The 13,489-nt window shown below is 47.6% G+C and overlaps 1 protein-coding gene and 1 non-coding gene across 2 annotated transcripts; one reads left to right on the top strand and one right to left on the bottom strand.

Annotated features, from left to right (window-relative positions):
- Positions 1–2,292: 2,292 nt before the first annotated feature.
- Was (WASP actin nucleation promoting factor) lies at positions 2,293–11,575 on the bottom strand. The gene is made up of 12 exons (XM_038316746.1): positions 11,413–11,575; positions 10,951–11,091; positions 10,333–10,419; positions 10,132–10,234; positions 9,973–10,014; positions 9,826–9,879; positions 8,687–8,858; positions 7,565–7,607; positions 7,221–7,374; positions 6,086–6,504; positions 5,771–5,885; positions 2,293–2,561 (listed from the first exon to the last, which is right to left on the bottom strand). The coding sequence occupies exons 1-12, from the start codon at positions 11,542–11,544 to the stop codon at positions 2,506–2,508; spliced, it is 1,518 nt and encodes a 505-aa protein (XP_038172674.1). The 5' UTR covers positions 11,545–11,575; the 3' UTR covers positions 2,293–2,505.
- LOC119805603 lies at positions 3,774–3,876 on the top strand. The gene has a single exon (XR_005283927.1). It is a non-coding gene; the product is annotated as a U6 spliceosomal RNA (small nuclear RNA).
- Positions 11,576–13,489: the final 1,914 nt, after the last annotated feature.

The raw sequence follows: 13,489 nt of genomic DNA, 5'->3' as shown, positions 1-13,489 counted from the left end.
CTCTGTAGCTTTCTCTTTCAGTGTTCTGAGACCAAACTCAGGGCTTCATGTACACTTGATAAGCACTGGACCACTGAGCTACCAGCTCCTAGATCAATTCTTTTTTTTTGTTTGTTTGGTTTTTTGTTTTTGTTTTTGTTTTGTTTTTGTTTTTTGTTTTTTTTTTGTTTTTCGAGACAGGGTTTCTCTGTTTCTCTGTAGCTTTGGAGCCTGTCCTGGAACTAGCTCTTGTAGACCAGGCTGGCCTAGAACTCACAGAGATCTGCCTGCCTCTGCCTCCTGAGTGCTGGGATTAAAGGTGTGTGCCACCACTGCCCGGCCTAGATCAATTCTTTTACCCCAGGTCTGGGCCTGCATGAGTTAGGCTCTCTGGCATCGGAGACTAAGCTTTGGGATATCTTTTCATGGACCAACAGGTCCCAAAACACTAGATTTCTAAGTTTGTGTGGACAGCTGAGAGGGGGAATAGGTGATGCTGACAGGTTCTTTAGGGAGCCCTCAGATCCCTTCCCTGGCAAATTTCCTATGGGTGGACGGACCCACTCCCAGATCTCTCTCTCTCTCTCTCTCTCTCTCTCTCTCTCTCTCTCTCTCTCTCTCTCTCTCTCTCTCCCTCTCCCACTCCCTCCTTCCCTCCCTCTCTCCCTCCCTCCCTCCCTCCCTTCCTCCTTTGTGTATTCTGGCAACTGAACAGAGTTAAAATTCTACAGGTGAGAGGGTAGTCCTGTGAGAATAATGGTTGTGTGTGTGTGTGTGTGTGTGTGTGTGTGAGAGAGAGAGAGAGAGAGAGAGAGAGAGAGAGAGAGAGAGAGAGAGAGAGAAACTGCTCATTGTGTGCTTCAACTCACATTCTATGAATCTGAAAAATAATTAAAAGCTAGGCATGGTGGCTTATACATATAACCCCAGCAAGGAGATAGAGGAGATGAGGAGGAATAAGTGCATCAACAAAGGACTCCCCCCCCCACCCCCGCTCATTTCTACACTCATCCTCATGGCAGGCTTCTCGCCTTAGGACTTTCGCATGGACTGCTCGCTCCCCTGCCTGGAATGCTCTTTCCCCTACATTTCCCCTATCTATTGATCCTTGTCTTCGTTCAGATCCTGCACACCTGTCAGCTCTTCCAGACTGGATGTCCCAGCTGGCTCCTCTGGAATGTTGTCTTTTATCAACGACTCAGCAGTCCACAGCACCGACCACAACTGGTAATTAACTTTCTTGTTCTTTGTCTCTCATCTCCAGGCCGCTGTATTAATGTTTGGTAGTTAATATTTGTTTCAAGACAAAAAGGCAGAAGGAATTAAACACAGGCTAGTGGCTGGGGAGATGGCTTGACAGTAAAATGTCTGCCATAGAAATGTGAGGTCTTGACTTTGGTTCAAGCAGCAGCGTAAAAAAGCCAACTTCATAATTCTTTGTCTAGAGGTGGAACCCTGTGAGATTACTCCCTTCCATAACAGCATGTGTATTGGTGTTGTTTAGGCAACTAAATAATATCATTGAGCTATGACTGTAGCTTCCCTGTCATTTCGAGGAGACATGGTAACAATAAGAAAGAAAAAGAGGCCATGGATTGTAAGCACATAGAATGGTTGGACAGAAGGAAGGGAAGAGGGAAATGATGTGATGACATTTTAACTTAAAAATACATTTAAAACCAAAAGAAAGAAAGAAGGAAAGAAAAGCCGGGCAGTGGTAGCACACACCTCTAACCCTAGCACTTGGGAGGCCGAGGCAGGCAGATCTCTGTGAGTTCGAGGCCAGCCTGGTCTACAAGAGCTAGTTCCAGGACAAGCTTCAAAGCTACAGAGAAACCCTGTCTCGAAAACCGTAAATAAATAAATAAATAAAAATACACTTAAAAAATAAATATTTAAATAAAAAGGGGGACCACGTTCGGTGGTCACACCTATCCCAGTACTAGGGAAGGCAGGGACAGGAGAGTCCCCGAGGCTTGCTAATCTACCAGGCTAAATGAATTGGTTCAGTGAGAGACCCTGTCTCAAAAATAAAAATAAAGGTGGATGATGAAGCTGGAGAGATGGCTTAGCAGATAAAAGTGCATACTGTTGTCGAAGAGGCCTCTAGTTTAGCTCCCAAATTGTAAAGCTTGTTTTATAAATCAGGGAAGGGAAAAAAAAAAGAAATACAGGCTAAGTGACAGAAAACTTAAAGGAATAAATGGATATACACATAAGAGGCTAAATAAAAATGAGATCAGTGTACAAAAGGAACTGTGAGGGAAAGAAGCCCAAATCACACATTTAGGACACCAAACAAGCGCACACTTGGATACGCAAAGATGTATTCTATTCTTTTTAATCCCTGAGTGATGAGAACTGAAATCTTTTGTTGAAGAAGGGATGCCGAGTTTAGAGGGGCTATGAGGCTCAGCCACAGCTGAATCTAGAAGCTAACAGTCAGTGGACGGGGATCTGGATGGTAGAGCAGGCGGAGTGATGAAGAGTTAGAGGGACCGGCCTTCAGGAAGAAGCATGGTGGCCTTAGTCATCCCACTCGTCATCCTCTTCATCCTCGCCGGTCTGATCCTCCCCTTCATCTGGAGGAAGAAAGATTCACAGTGTGACTCAGGATAAGAAAGTTCGCTCAAGGCCCTGAGGAAGTACCTATGGCCTAGAAGGTAAAGCTCCAGCCCTGGGGGACTGAAGTTTTGTGCTAGAGGCACACCTTGGGTAAAACAGGGATTTGGGTAAGGGGTGTTCTAGCTAGAGTTCAAGTCCATGCAGTATTTTTTTTAAAAAAAAAAATGTTAGGCTGGGTGTGGTGGCACAGGTCTTTAATCCCAGCACTCAGGAGGCAGAGGCAAGTGGATCTCTGTAAGTTTGAGCCGAGCCTGATCTACACAAAGAGTTCCAGGACGGCAAGGGCTACATTAACAGTGAGACCCTGTCTTTGACAGGCTTTCTCTGTAGCTTTGGAGTTTGTTCTGGAACTCGCTCTGCAGACCATGTTGGCCTCGAACTCACAGAGATCCACTTGCTTCTGCCTCCTAGTGCTGGGATTAAAGGTGTGCACCATCACTGCCCAACTGAGACCCTGTCTTAAAAACAACAAATATGTTAATGGAGGTGCACATCGTGATGCGTGCATATAACTTTAGCACTTGGGAGGTTGAAGTAGAGGATCATGAATTTGAGACCAGGCTTGCTTGGGCATAGCAAGTTCCAGGACAGCCGGGGCTACGCAGAGAAACCCTGTTTTGAAATTAAAAAAAAAAAAAAAGAGGAAGAAGTAGTATTGGGTTTGATTCCCAGCACCACGTAAACTGCGAGTGGTGGTACACACCTGTTTAGCTGTTTTCCCAGCCCTGGGATGATCGCAGCTCTATATCAAGTATGCGGCTTATGGTACAAGAGACCTTGCCACAAACACCCACCACCACATGCCATTAGTCTGGATATTCATGATAACCCCTATGTTACTTAATATGGCAGGTTTAAACATTAGCAAATGTGGGGTATTTTATTATTGTTTCTTACTGAAGTAATACTAATATTGTTGATTATGAATGAAGCAAATCAGAATATTGTCAGATGAGATTTCTTAAAATATTATCACATAATGGATTCATAATAGTCTTGTGGACATACTCAGGTTAATATTAATATGGTGAAGTCAGAATTAATGACCTTATTGCTAACCTGTTCTCAATCTATTGGAAATAGGCCAAAACTAGTATTAGTATTACCACCACATGCTGGGTTAATGACAGTATAAGTGGCACATTCAGTTCTTAACATAATTGCAGAAAGGCTAGGTTAGTGCCCAATAGAACATACGAACTCGTACAGAGAAAATTAGCATGGCCCCTGTACAATAATGACATGAAAATTCATGAGGAGTTCCATACTTTTGCAAAAAATGGTCAGGTTATGATATTATTACACAATGAGTTGATGTGAGTCTGACTTATTGGACTTAATATTATTGCCAAGGAAGGAGGTTTCTCTTCTTTAGATTATGTCTCTATTTATTTGTGTGTGGGGGCCCATGTACAAATATAGAGGTCAGAGAAGAACTTGCAAGAATTGGTTCTCTGCTTCTACCACATGAATGCTGGCTGTCGGTGGAGCTCAGGTCATCAGGCTCGGCAGCAGGTGCCTTCACCACTGAACCATCCTTCCAGCCTCTTGTTTGGTTTGTTTTTTGTTTGTTGAAATAGGGTCTACTGAGCCCTAACTAGCCTCAAACCCTATGTAGACCAGGCTGGCCTCAAACTCACAGAAATTTGCCTGCCTCTGCTTCCCCAAGTGCTGAGCCACCATCCCAGCAAAGATAGATTTCTTATTTGTTTAATTCTATTATTTATGCATGAGTGTTTGCCTGCATGTACTGTACGTTTGTGCATCAAGTATGTGCCTGGTGTCTATGGAGTCCAGAGGAGGTTGTTGGATTTCTTGGATCTAGAATTATAGATAGTTGTGGGCTGCCATCTGGGTGCTGCGAGTTGACCCCATGTCCTCTGAAAGAGCAATCAGTGCTCTTAACCAAAGATGGAGATTTTTATAATAGTATCTTCACATACCGAGCTGGAGACTGAAACATTCCATCTGGCATGGAAGCTCCTTAAGCCAGAAAAATAAACAATTCAAGATAGCTTCAAGGAGTCCCTGAAACTGACCAGATTCACCAGGCCCCTTCTTCTTGAATAATCAATATCAAGACTATTGTGAGTCACTCTTAGACAAGCCAACCTCAAAGGAGACTCTGAGACCAAACCAGCTGCCTGGAAGCAGAAACCAGCTGAGCTGCCTGGAAGAGGTTTAGACCAACTGAGTCACTTGGAAAAGATAATCCAACTTGTTGAGCTGTCTGCAGGCTGTGCAGTGCGCTCCAGGCTCCCAGCTTTTGTGAGCTGTCCCCCATGCTGGGGTGGGCTTTGATCATGTTGCTGTCTTTGAGTCATTTCTGTGCCTGTATGTAACCCTTCACCCATATTCCAGTAAGTAGCCTCAATAAAACTCATTTGGTTCACCACACTGGGCTTTGGTGGTATCTGTACTTTGGTCTGTCATGGGCTCCCTATCTAGGGTGAGTAGACATTGTATGTTGTGTCTCGCCAGGAAAAGTCTTGTCACTCCACTAATGTTAATATCACTGAATATATGTGGCTAATGTTCATATTGTGGAATACCCTGGCATATGTTAATGTTGTTGTCAAAGATACATTTCATTGTATTCCTGTTGCTGGATGACTTGATGTTAACAGGCTGAAGGTGGCACCAGCCCCACCCTGGCTTTCATGTGAATACTGCTATCCACAGATGGGTGAATGCTGGTTTTTGTTTTCATTGCTGCACATGGAACCTAAGGCCTTAAGCATGCTAGGCAAGTGCACTGCCACCAAGCTGCATCCCCAGCCTCTTCTGTCGACTGTTAGGGTTTCCTGACTCAGGCTGCCCTTGAATTCAAGATCCTCCTACTTCAACGTTTCCAGCACTGGAATTACGGGCGTATCCCACCACATGGGCCTCTGGTGTCGCCATTAAGAGTGACACCAGGAGCCGCGGGTGGGGGGGGGGGGCATACACCTTTAATCCCAGCACTTGGGAAGTAGAGGCAGGCGGATCTCTGTGAGTTTGAGGCCAGCCTGGTCTACAAGAGCTAGTGCCTTGTTACACAGAGAAACCCTGTCTCAAAAAAAAGAAAGAAAAGAAAAAATAGTGATACCTGGATAGTGATACTGTTTTCAGGACAGTCCTAGCTAGCCCTGGGAGTTGGGTCCCAGTTCTGGCAGAGTGGGCTCACCTGAGGAATGGATGACCCTACTCCTCTTCTGCATCACGTGCATCAGGGCACCCACGAGGCCCTCTGACCTCTGAGGTGGAGGTTGCTGGACGGAGTTCTCTAGAGCTCCAGGGGTCTGCACCGAGAAATTGGAGCACAGAAAGTTCAGGACTAAAGAAGAGCATTTTTCCTGCCCCTGCTTCCTTTCTTCCCTCACACACTCCAGTCCCTTTCAGGGGACCACACCAATCTCCAAATTATCACTGGATCCCCAACGCCTGGCATGCTCATCAACCTCAACCATGGCCTCCAAGCAGCTATCCTGCCCATCTTTACCTTGTTCAGCTGAATTCCCTGCCGAATTTGATCCAAAAGTGCGCCCCGGCCCCCACCAGGTGCGGGCCCTCCCGCAGACGCCAGAGTAGGTGGGAGCGGGGGAGGGGCTGGCCCACTCCCAGTACTGGGTGGAGGTGGCGGCGGCGGCGGCGGCGGCGGTGGTGGTGGCACTGGTGGTCCCCCAGCTCCAGGGAGTGGAGGAGGTGGCGGTCCAGATCGTCCTGTGGCTGGAGGGGGTGGTGGTGGAGGGCCCCCTCGGCCTGGGGGTGGTGGCCCCCGGGGTGTTGGTGGGGACGGGGTACCCCCTACAGGTACAGGGGGCAGTGGACCACAACGACCCTTATTACTCCCCACAGTAGGAGGTCGCAGGGGTTGGCTCCCTCCTCCTCTGCAAGGCGGCGGCGGTGGGGGGAGTGGCTCTGCAGAGGGGAAAAATAATAGTAAGTCTAATAATTTTTACTCGTTTCCTAAACATTTTTTTTTTCTTTTTGGCTTTATGACCGAGTTTCTCCGCATAGTTCTTGCTGTCCTGGCACTCGCTCTGTAGACAAAGCTAGAATTGAACTCAGGCGTGCGCAGGCTTCCTTCCTCCCTCCCTCCCTCTCTTCTTTCCTCCCTCCCTCCCCCCTCTCTCTCTTTCTTTTTCTTTATTTTTGTTTTTGTTTTCGAGACAGGGTTTCTCTGTAGCTTTGGAGCCTGTCCTGGAACTAGCTCTTGTAGACCAGGCTGGCCTCAAAGTCACAGAGATCCGCCTGCCTCTGCCTCCCTAGTTCTGGGATTAAGAGCGCGTACCACCGCCACCCGGGTTCATTTTTTGTTTATTCATAAACTAGGCATCCCAACCGATAGACCCTTGATTCTTTTCCATGAAAAAAACTAAGCGACTTGCCGGGCGATGGTGGCGCACGCCTTTAATCCCAGCACTCGGGAGGCAGAGGCAGGCGTATCTCTGTGAGTTTGAGACCAGCCTGGTCTACAAGAGCTAGTTCCAGGACAGGCTCCAAAGCCACAGAGAAACCCTGTCTCGAAAAACCAAAAAAAAAAAAAAAAAAAAAAAAAAAAAAAAAAAAAAACCTAAGCGACTTAAGTGTATTTCTATGCTAACAACCCCCAGGACAGAGAAAAGGGAGCTCACCCTGGCGCCTCATCTCCTGCCTGACAGCCTCTATCCCTCCCTGGTTCTCGATGAAGTCATAGATTAGCTTGGAAGTCTCCGCATCAGTGAGTTGGGCCTCGCTGATTCCCGCCCTGGAGAACAGGCTCCGCAGATCCGGGTCAAGGTTGTTCACCTGCCCCAATGGAAAAAGGGCAGAGCAGGGTTGCAAGAGTAAAGGGAATTAGGAAGGGGCACAGATTGTCACCAAATCCATGACAAGGAGGGATCTGAGAAGACTGTGAGAAGGTCTGGGAGTGGAGTCTGAGCCCTGGTCTACAGAAGAGTGTATGGAAGTTGGGTCCAGGGGCCTTTGAGCTACTCACGTCAAATCCATTCTGGGGATCCCAGCCCACGTGGCTGACATGTCTAGGGAAGGGAAGGGGGTGTCAGTGAAGCCCCCTTCTCTTGGCAAAGCTCTCTTGCCCTCACCTTCCCAGAGGGGTCTGAGGGGCCAGAACAAGTGAGCAAATGTGAGCCGGAGTTTTGCAAGCTTAGAAAGGTCCACAGTCTGTGATACCCATGTGTTCACTTGGTCGTCCTTTTGCCATTCACCCACCTGGTCCTGTGTCTACCTCGGTTCACGTTCATCCATCAGACCACTGAGTTGGCAGTGTTTCTATCCCTCCACCCATCTGCTCACATACATACATGTACAAATTTGCCCACCCCTTTCTCTTTCTTCATATTTGTCTACGCATCTACTCAATGTATTTACTGTTTGCTTCCTCCCTCCCTTCTGCCCTTCCCTCCTGCTCCTCTTTCCCCTTCATTACTCTCTCTTGTCTGAGTGTTTTTGTTGTTCTGTTTGTTTGTTGTTGTTGTTGTTTTTTCAAGACAGGGTTTCTCTGTAGCTTTGGAGCCTGTTCTGGAACTACCTCTTGTAGACCAGGCTGGCCTCAAACTCACAGAGATCCTCCTGCCTCTGTCTCCCAAGGGCTGGGGTTAAAGGTGTGCGCCACCACTGCCTGGCTTTTGTTTTTGTTGTTTTTTTTTCAAGATAGGGTTTCTCTGTGTAACATCCCTGGCTGTCCTGGAACTAGCTCTGTAGACCAGGCTGGCCTCGAACTCACAGAGATCCACCTGCCTCTGCCTCCTAAGTGCTGGGATTAAAGACGTGTGCCACCACCGCCCGCACATTTGTGTTTATTTATAAACTATCTTCTCATCCACTTAACTATTTATCTAGCCCTATGCACTTTGTCTGTGAGCAGACCTCCATATCAATATCCTGCCTATATCCTCATGTGCCTGTCCACTTACCACCGACTCATCTGCCCCTCCAACCAATCACCTACCCATTCATTCTTCAGCCCATTAATTGATTAATTTATCCATTCATCCACCCATACACATCTGCCCATCCTTCCATTTGCTTAGCTGTGCACCTGTTCACGTGCTCTCCCACCCACTGGGATCTTAGGGCTCACAGAGGGAAAATTTCTCACTTGAATCCACTCGGCGCCCCAATATCAGCTTTACTGATCTTCTTTTTCCCTGAGCGTTTCTTATCAGCGGGGCCAGGGCCAGGCGCAGGGAGCCCACGGTATCGTGAACTTGTGATGTCAGGGTTCTGAATGTCAACTGTCACAAGTCCTAGAGATAGTGGACCTGTTGGGCCTGTGGAAAAAAATAATGGGAAAGAACCACTGATCAATTTACCTACAGCCAAAGCACAGGGTCAAGAACTAGTGCCAGGCGGTGGTGGCACTTTTAATCCCAGCATTTAGGAAGGCAGAGGCAGGCAGATCTCGGTGAGTTCAAGGCCAGCCTGGTCTACAAAGTTCCAGAACAGCCGGAGATACACAGAGTAACCCTGTCTCAAAAAACGGAGGAGGAGGAAGTGCAGGAGGAGGGGAGGAGGAGGAGAAAAGAAGAAAGAAAAGAAAGAAAAAGAACTAGAAAGACTACTGAAGAATTATTATATATGTTTGATAGTCATGGAGGAAATGGATGGCAGGGGTCTAAGCAAGGCCCAGGGAGAGGTGGATGGATCCCAAAAATCATTCAGTCACGATTCATGTATGCTTATCGTTCAAGCACTTGCTTGTTCATTCTCTGGCTGGTTGGATAAATGGCTTGTTAAATTATTCATTCATTTAATCACCTAATCTTCCTGGGTATAATATTACGTCATTTAATCTCATGTTTGTGTGTGTATGGGTATTTGGTATGAGTGTGTATTGTATGCATGCATGGCACATGTGTGGAGGTCAGAGGTCAGCTTTATATAGAACCTGAAGACCTGGGGATAGAGCTCAGGTCTCTAGGCTCAGTGACAAGTGCTGAGCCATCTCACCAGCTCTCATTTATTTCTTTTTTCACTATTTATCCATTTACATACCCATTCATTAATTCACTGAACATTCATTCATTACTCAAATGCAAGTAAGTATTCACCCACTTACCCAAATACCCACTCACCTTTTTATCTATAATCTATCATCAGTTCATCTACCTGCCGCCTCCATCCATGTTCTCATCTCTCCACTCATCCACCCAGCCAGCCAGCCACCGCTTTACAAATCTACTCATCCATGTACTAACTTCCCACCATCTCTCCAGAGACATGAGCATCACCACTCACCCCCATGGTCTCCACCTGGATGCTGGGGCAGAGGTGGGAGCCCTCCTCTTCTCTCTGGGAAAATGGAATGAGTTAAGATCTCTCATAGTCTTGCCACAGGTTTCTGGGGTAGTTCCTTATAACCTCTATTTAAACTAGAGGACTCACCTTCATTGGTCGGTGCTGGTGGTGGTGGTAGCTGGCGTCTTTCTGTGGTTAAATGGGTGGACTGAGAGCCAGATCCATGAGAGGGGCTTTTTGAGCCTCCCAGCCATGTACTCACTTCTGTCTAAGCTATCTTCTCAACCCCCAGCAAGGCCTTCTTACCTCCACTTTGCCTCTGATTCCTTTTTTGTATCTTCTCCTGCACCAAGGACCGGAAGGCCTGGGCTTCACTCTCGTCCGCAAAGTTCAGTCCTACTTGGCAGTCCTATATATGCCTTGGGGTCAGCAAGCTTGTAGCACTCCCCACCCCCAGACTTTCTCATCGCCTCCCCCACACAACCCAGGACTAGGCTGGTCACTTACGTCTCCAGCAAAGGTGTGGAAGAAGGGGGTGGGAGTGAAGTAGACCAGCTGTGAGTACAGCTCCTGTTCCCAGAGCAGCCGACCAGCCTGTAGAGGGGCAGGGTGGGGGACGTGCTGGCATCCAGGCACCCTGGGTGGCAGACCTTTTCTGATCAGGAAGTATAGTGTCCAGACTTGGTGTCCTAGAGTCTTAGAGATCTCCAGCTCAGTATCAGAGTCTGGGGTCTAGGTGTCTGCTATGGAGGATTGGGGTAGAGTCTTAGATGCAGACATTGACCTGAGAGATTAAGGTCTGGAATCTGAGGCCTATTTGTAGAAGTTGAGGGATCAACTTTAAGAGTCTAGGCCTAAGCATATTCAACATGTTGGATTTAGGAGAGATTTGAGGCTGAGGCTCAGATAGAATGTGGTGCTCTGGGGAATTTGTGGAGCAGATCAGGATCTTGATATGGATCTTCTGAGCTCAGTCATCTCGACTGGAATGAGAAAACACTACTTGGGATCTGTATTGGTCTTTGGCTCTGGAGCTCTGATGTGAACGAGGGCTTGGGGCTATGGCCAAAAACTGGTTTTGCAGGTTGGAAACTAGCTTTCCTATCCAGTGGGGCCTGGAGTCACCTGAAGACCATAAAGGCGGATGAAGTAGGACTTCTGAGGGTTGTCCTTCACGAAGCACACAGCCCCACAGTGTTCCATGGTCCAGTGCTCAGCTCCAGGGGGCAGTGCCAGGTACAGCTGAACAACTGCAGTGGCCAGTGTCTAGGATGGGAGAGCAGTGGTCAGCAGAGTCTGTTCATGGGTAACCAGGCCTGGTCCCTGCTTGCCCAAGGCTGTCATGAGCTTGGGGGGAAAAGTTATAGCCAGGAGGGAGGTGAGTAGATATCACGATAGTCCTGGGATCCACAAACTATGGTAAGTGAATTCTGGGGGAGGAGATGGGGTAAAGGGAAAAAGGGGATGATGGGAAGAAGAAGGAGCAGGGAAGTATGGGTAAGAGGAGAAGGCAGAAGGGGAAGAAGAGGTAGAGAGGAAGAGGAGGAAAGGGAGGGAGACTGGGAGGACCAGGAGATCTCAACTCACCCAGCATTTTCGGCCAAGCAGCTCAAAGAGTCGCTGGTTCTCATGGTCCTGGAGGAGGTTGGAAGGAATGTTTTGCTGAACTGCTGGTCCCCCTCGACCCCCAGGCCTGCCTCCTACAGGGCCACCACTCATGGTGCCTTCTGCCCTAGTCCTCTTCTGCTAAGCTCTGGGTGCAGGGTAAGAAGAGGAACTTCCGCAGTGAGCAAGGGAACAGGAAGTGCAATAAACCACAAGGGAAACAAGTCCTCCAGGGGCCCCCAGAGGGCCTGTCCTCCTCCCTAGGACTGGCTTGGGTCATCCTCCATTTGCCTGACTAGAACCATGTTTGTAATTAGCTCAGGGGTTCTTTCTTCTTCCTCTCTCTCTCTCTCTCTCTCTCTCTCTCTCTCTCTCTCTCTCTCGCCATTTTCTTCTGACAGGTTCAGATCTGCCCTGCTCTAGGTGGTACTGAGAGCTAAGCCATCTGGAGCAGTCCTACAGGGCTGGCTGCACAGAGCGAGCATAGTCACAAGGCCTCCTTCCTCCCCAAAGCACCAGGTTGACCTGGGGTTGAGTCCAAGTCTCCAGGTGCTAAAGGGTCATTACATTACAGCTTTCCCTTTTCGTGGCATAGTGAACCCATCTCCAGCATTGAACATTGCCAGCAACATATAAGCCCATGACTCACTTCCTCATCCTTTACTCTTGCCTCCTGTAGCTCCCTAATTACTTTCTTCTTTTCAATCTCATTCTGGAAGGAAGGACTTCACAGTATAAATAAATTTTAAAACAGCATCTTGATTGATTTTTACTATGTTTGGACTTTTTGAAATTATGTAACCTTTGAAGGCTTTATTTTTCTCTACTTCTGGTGATATGGATTGGCTAGAGGACCTTGTAAGCACATCCTGTACCACTGAGCTGTACCTTCACGCCCTCTTGGATGGGGCAGACCAGTTTGGGGGGGGGCATCTCAGATGTAGGACTTGGAGATCCTCAGGCCTGCCTGAAAATCTCTTGCCTCTCCACGCCTGCAGGCTCCTGAACTCAGGCTCCAAATGCCTTTTGAGATGGCTCATCCAACTTCCTCTAACCTTTAGGTTCTCTTCTTCATAGAGCTTCTGGTGCCCACAGCACACAGAGCTATTGACACCTCCAGGCCTGAAGACCCTTACAACCTGTTTTATCTCCTTTCATGGCGGGGGGGGGACAGGAGTGATAGAGTCTCACTTAGTCTAGGATGACCTTGAATTTACTATGTAACCGAGGATGATATTAAATTTCAGACCCTCCTGTCTTTGCCTCCCATATGCTAGGATTATAAATGCCACCATACCTGGATTTTCCAACATAATGAGGAGGGAAAGTTCATACTTGGGTTTAAAAAGCCATTGTAGTATGTTTGGTATGGTGGTGCACTGCTGTTAACCCCAGAACTTGGGAGACAGAGGCAGGAAGATCACTTTGAGTTTGAGGACAACTTGGTCTACATAGTGAATTCCAGAATAGGCAGAGCTACACAGTGAGACCCTTTCTTAAACAAACAAACAAAAAAACCAACAAAAAATGACATTGCAAGCTGTGAGTGTCCCAGTATATTAGAGTCTCTGGTTTCCATTCCCAGGATTGTGTACATTCCCAGTAGTGTGTGTGTGTGTGTGTGTGTGTGTGTGTGTATACATTTCAATGTATACATTTCAATTAATTGAACTCTATACAAGAAATGCTTTACGGACTAGTTTCTGACTTTCCAAGTAGCTGAGGCTGGCCTTGAACTTCTGATCCTAATCCTAAAGCCCCTTCTTCCCAAGAGCTGAGATTAAGCATGTGCCACTATGTTTTATGCAGTGGGATTCTGTGACAAGCAAGCATTCTACTTACCGGAGCTCTCTTGTCCTTTTCTTCCTTCCTTTCCTCCTTTCTTTCTTCTTTCTTTTTGGTTTTTCAAGATAGGGTTTCTCTGTGTAGCTTTGGAGCCTGTCCTGGAACTCGCTCTGTAGACCAGGCTGGCCTTGAACTCACAGAGATCCTCCTGCCTTTCCCTCCAGAGTGCCAGGATCAAAGGCGTGTGCCACCACTGCCTGGTTTCTTTCTTTCT

This window comes from Arvicola amphibius, chromosome X, assembly GCF_903992535.2.
Source record: "Arvicola amphibius chromosome X, mArvAmp1.2, whole genome shotgun sequence".
Lineage (NCBI taxonomy): Eukaryota > Metazoa > Chordata > Mammalia > Rodentia > Cricetidae > Arvicola > Arvicola amphibius.
The sequence above is the reverse complement of the archived record's forward strand: the minus strand, read 5'-3'. Positions and strand labels throughout refer to the sequence as shown.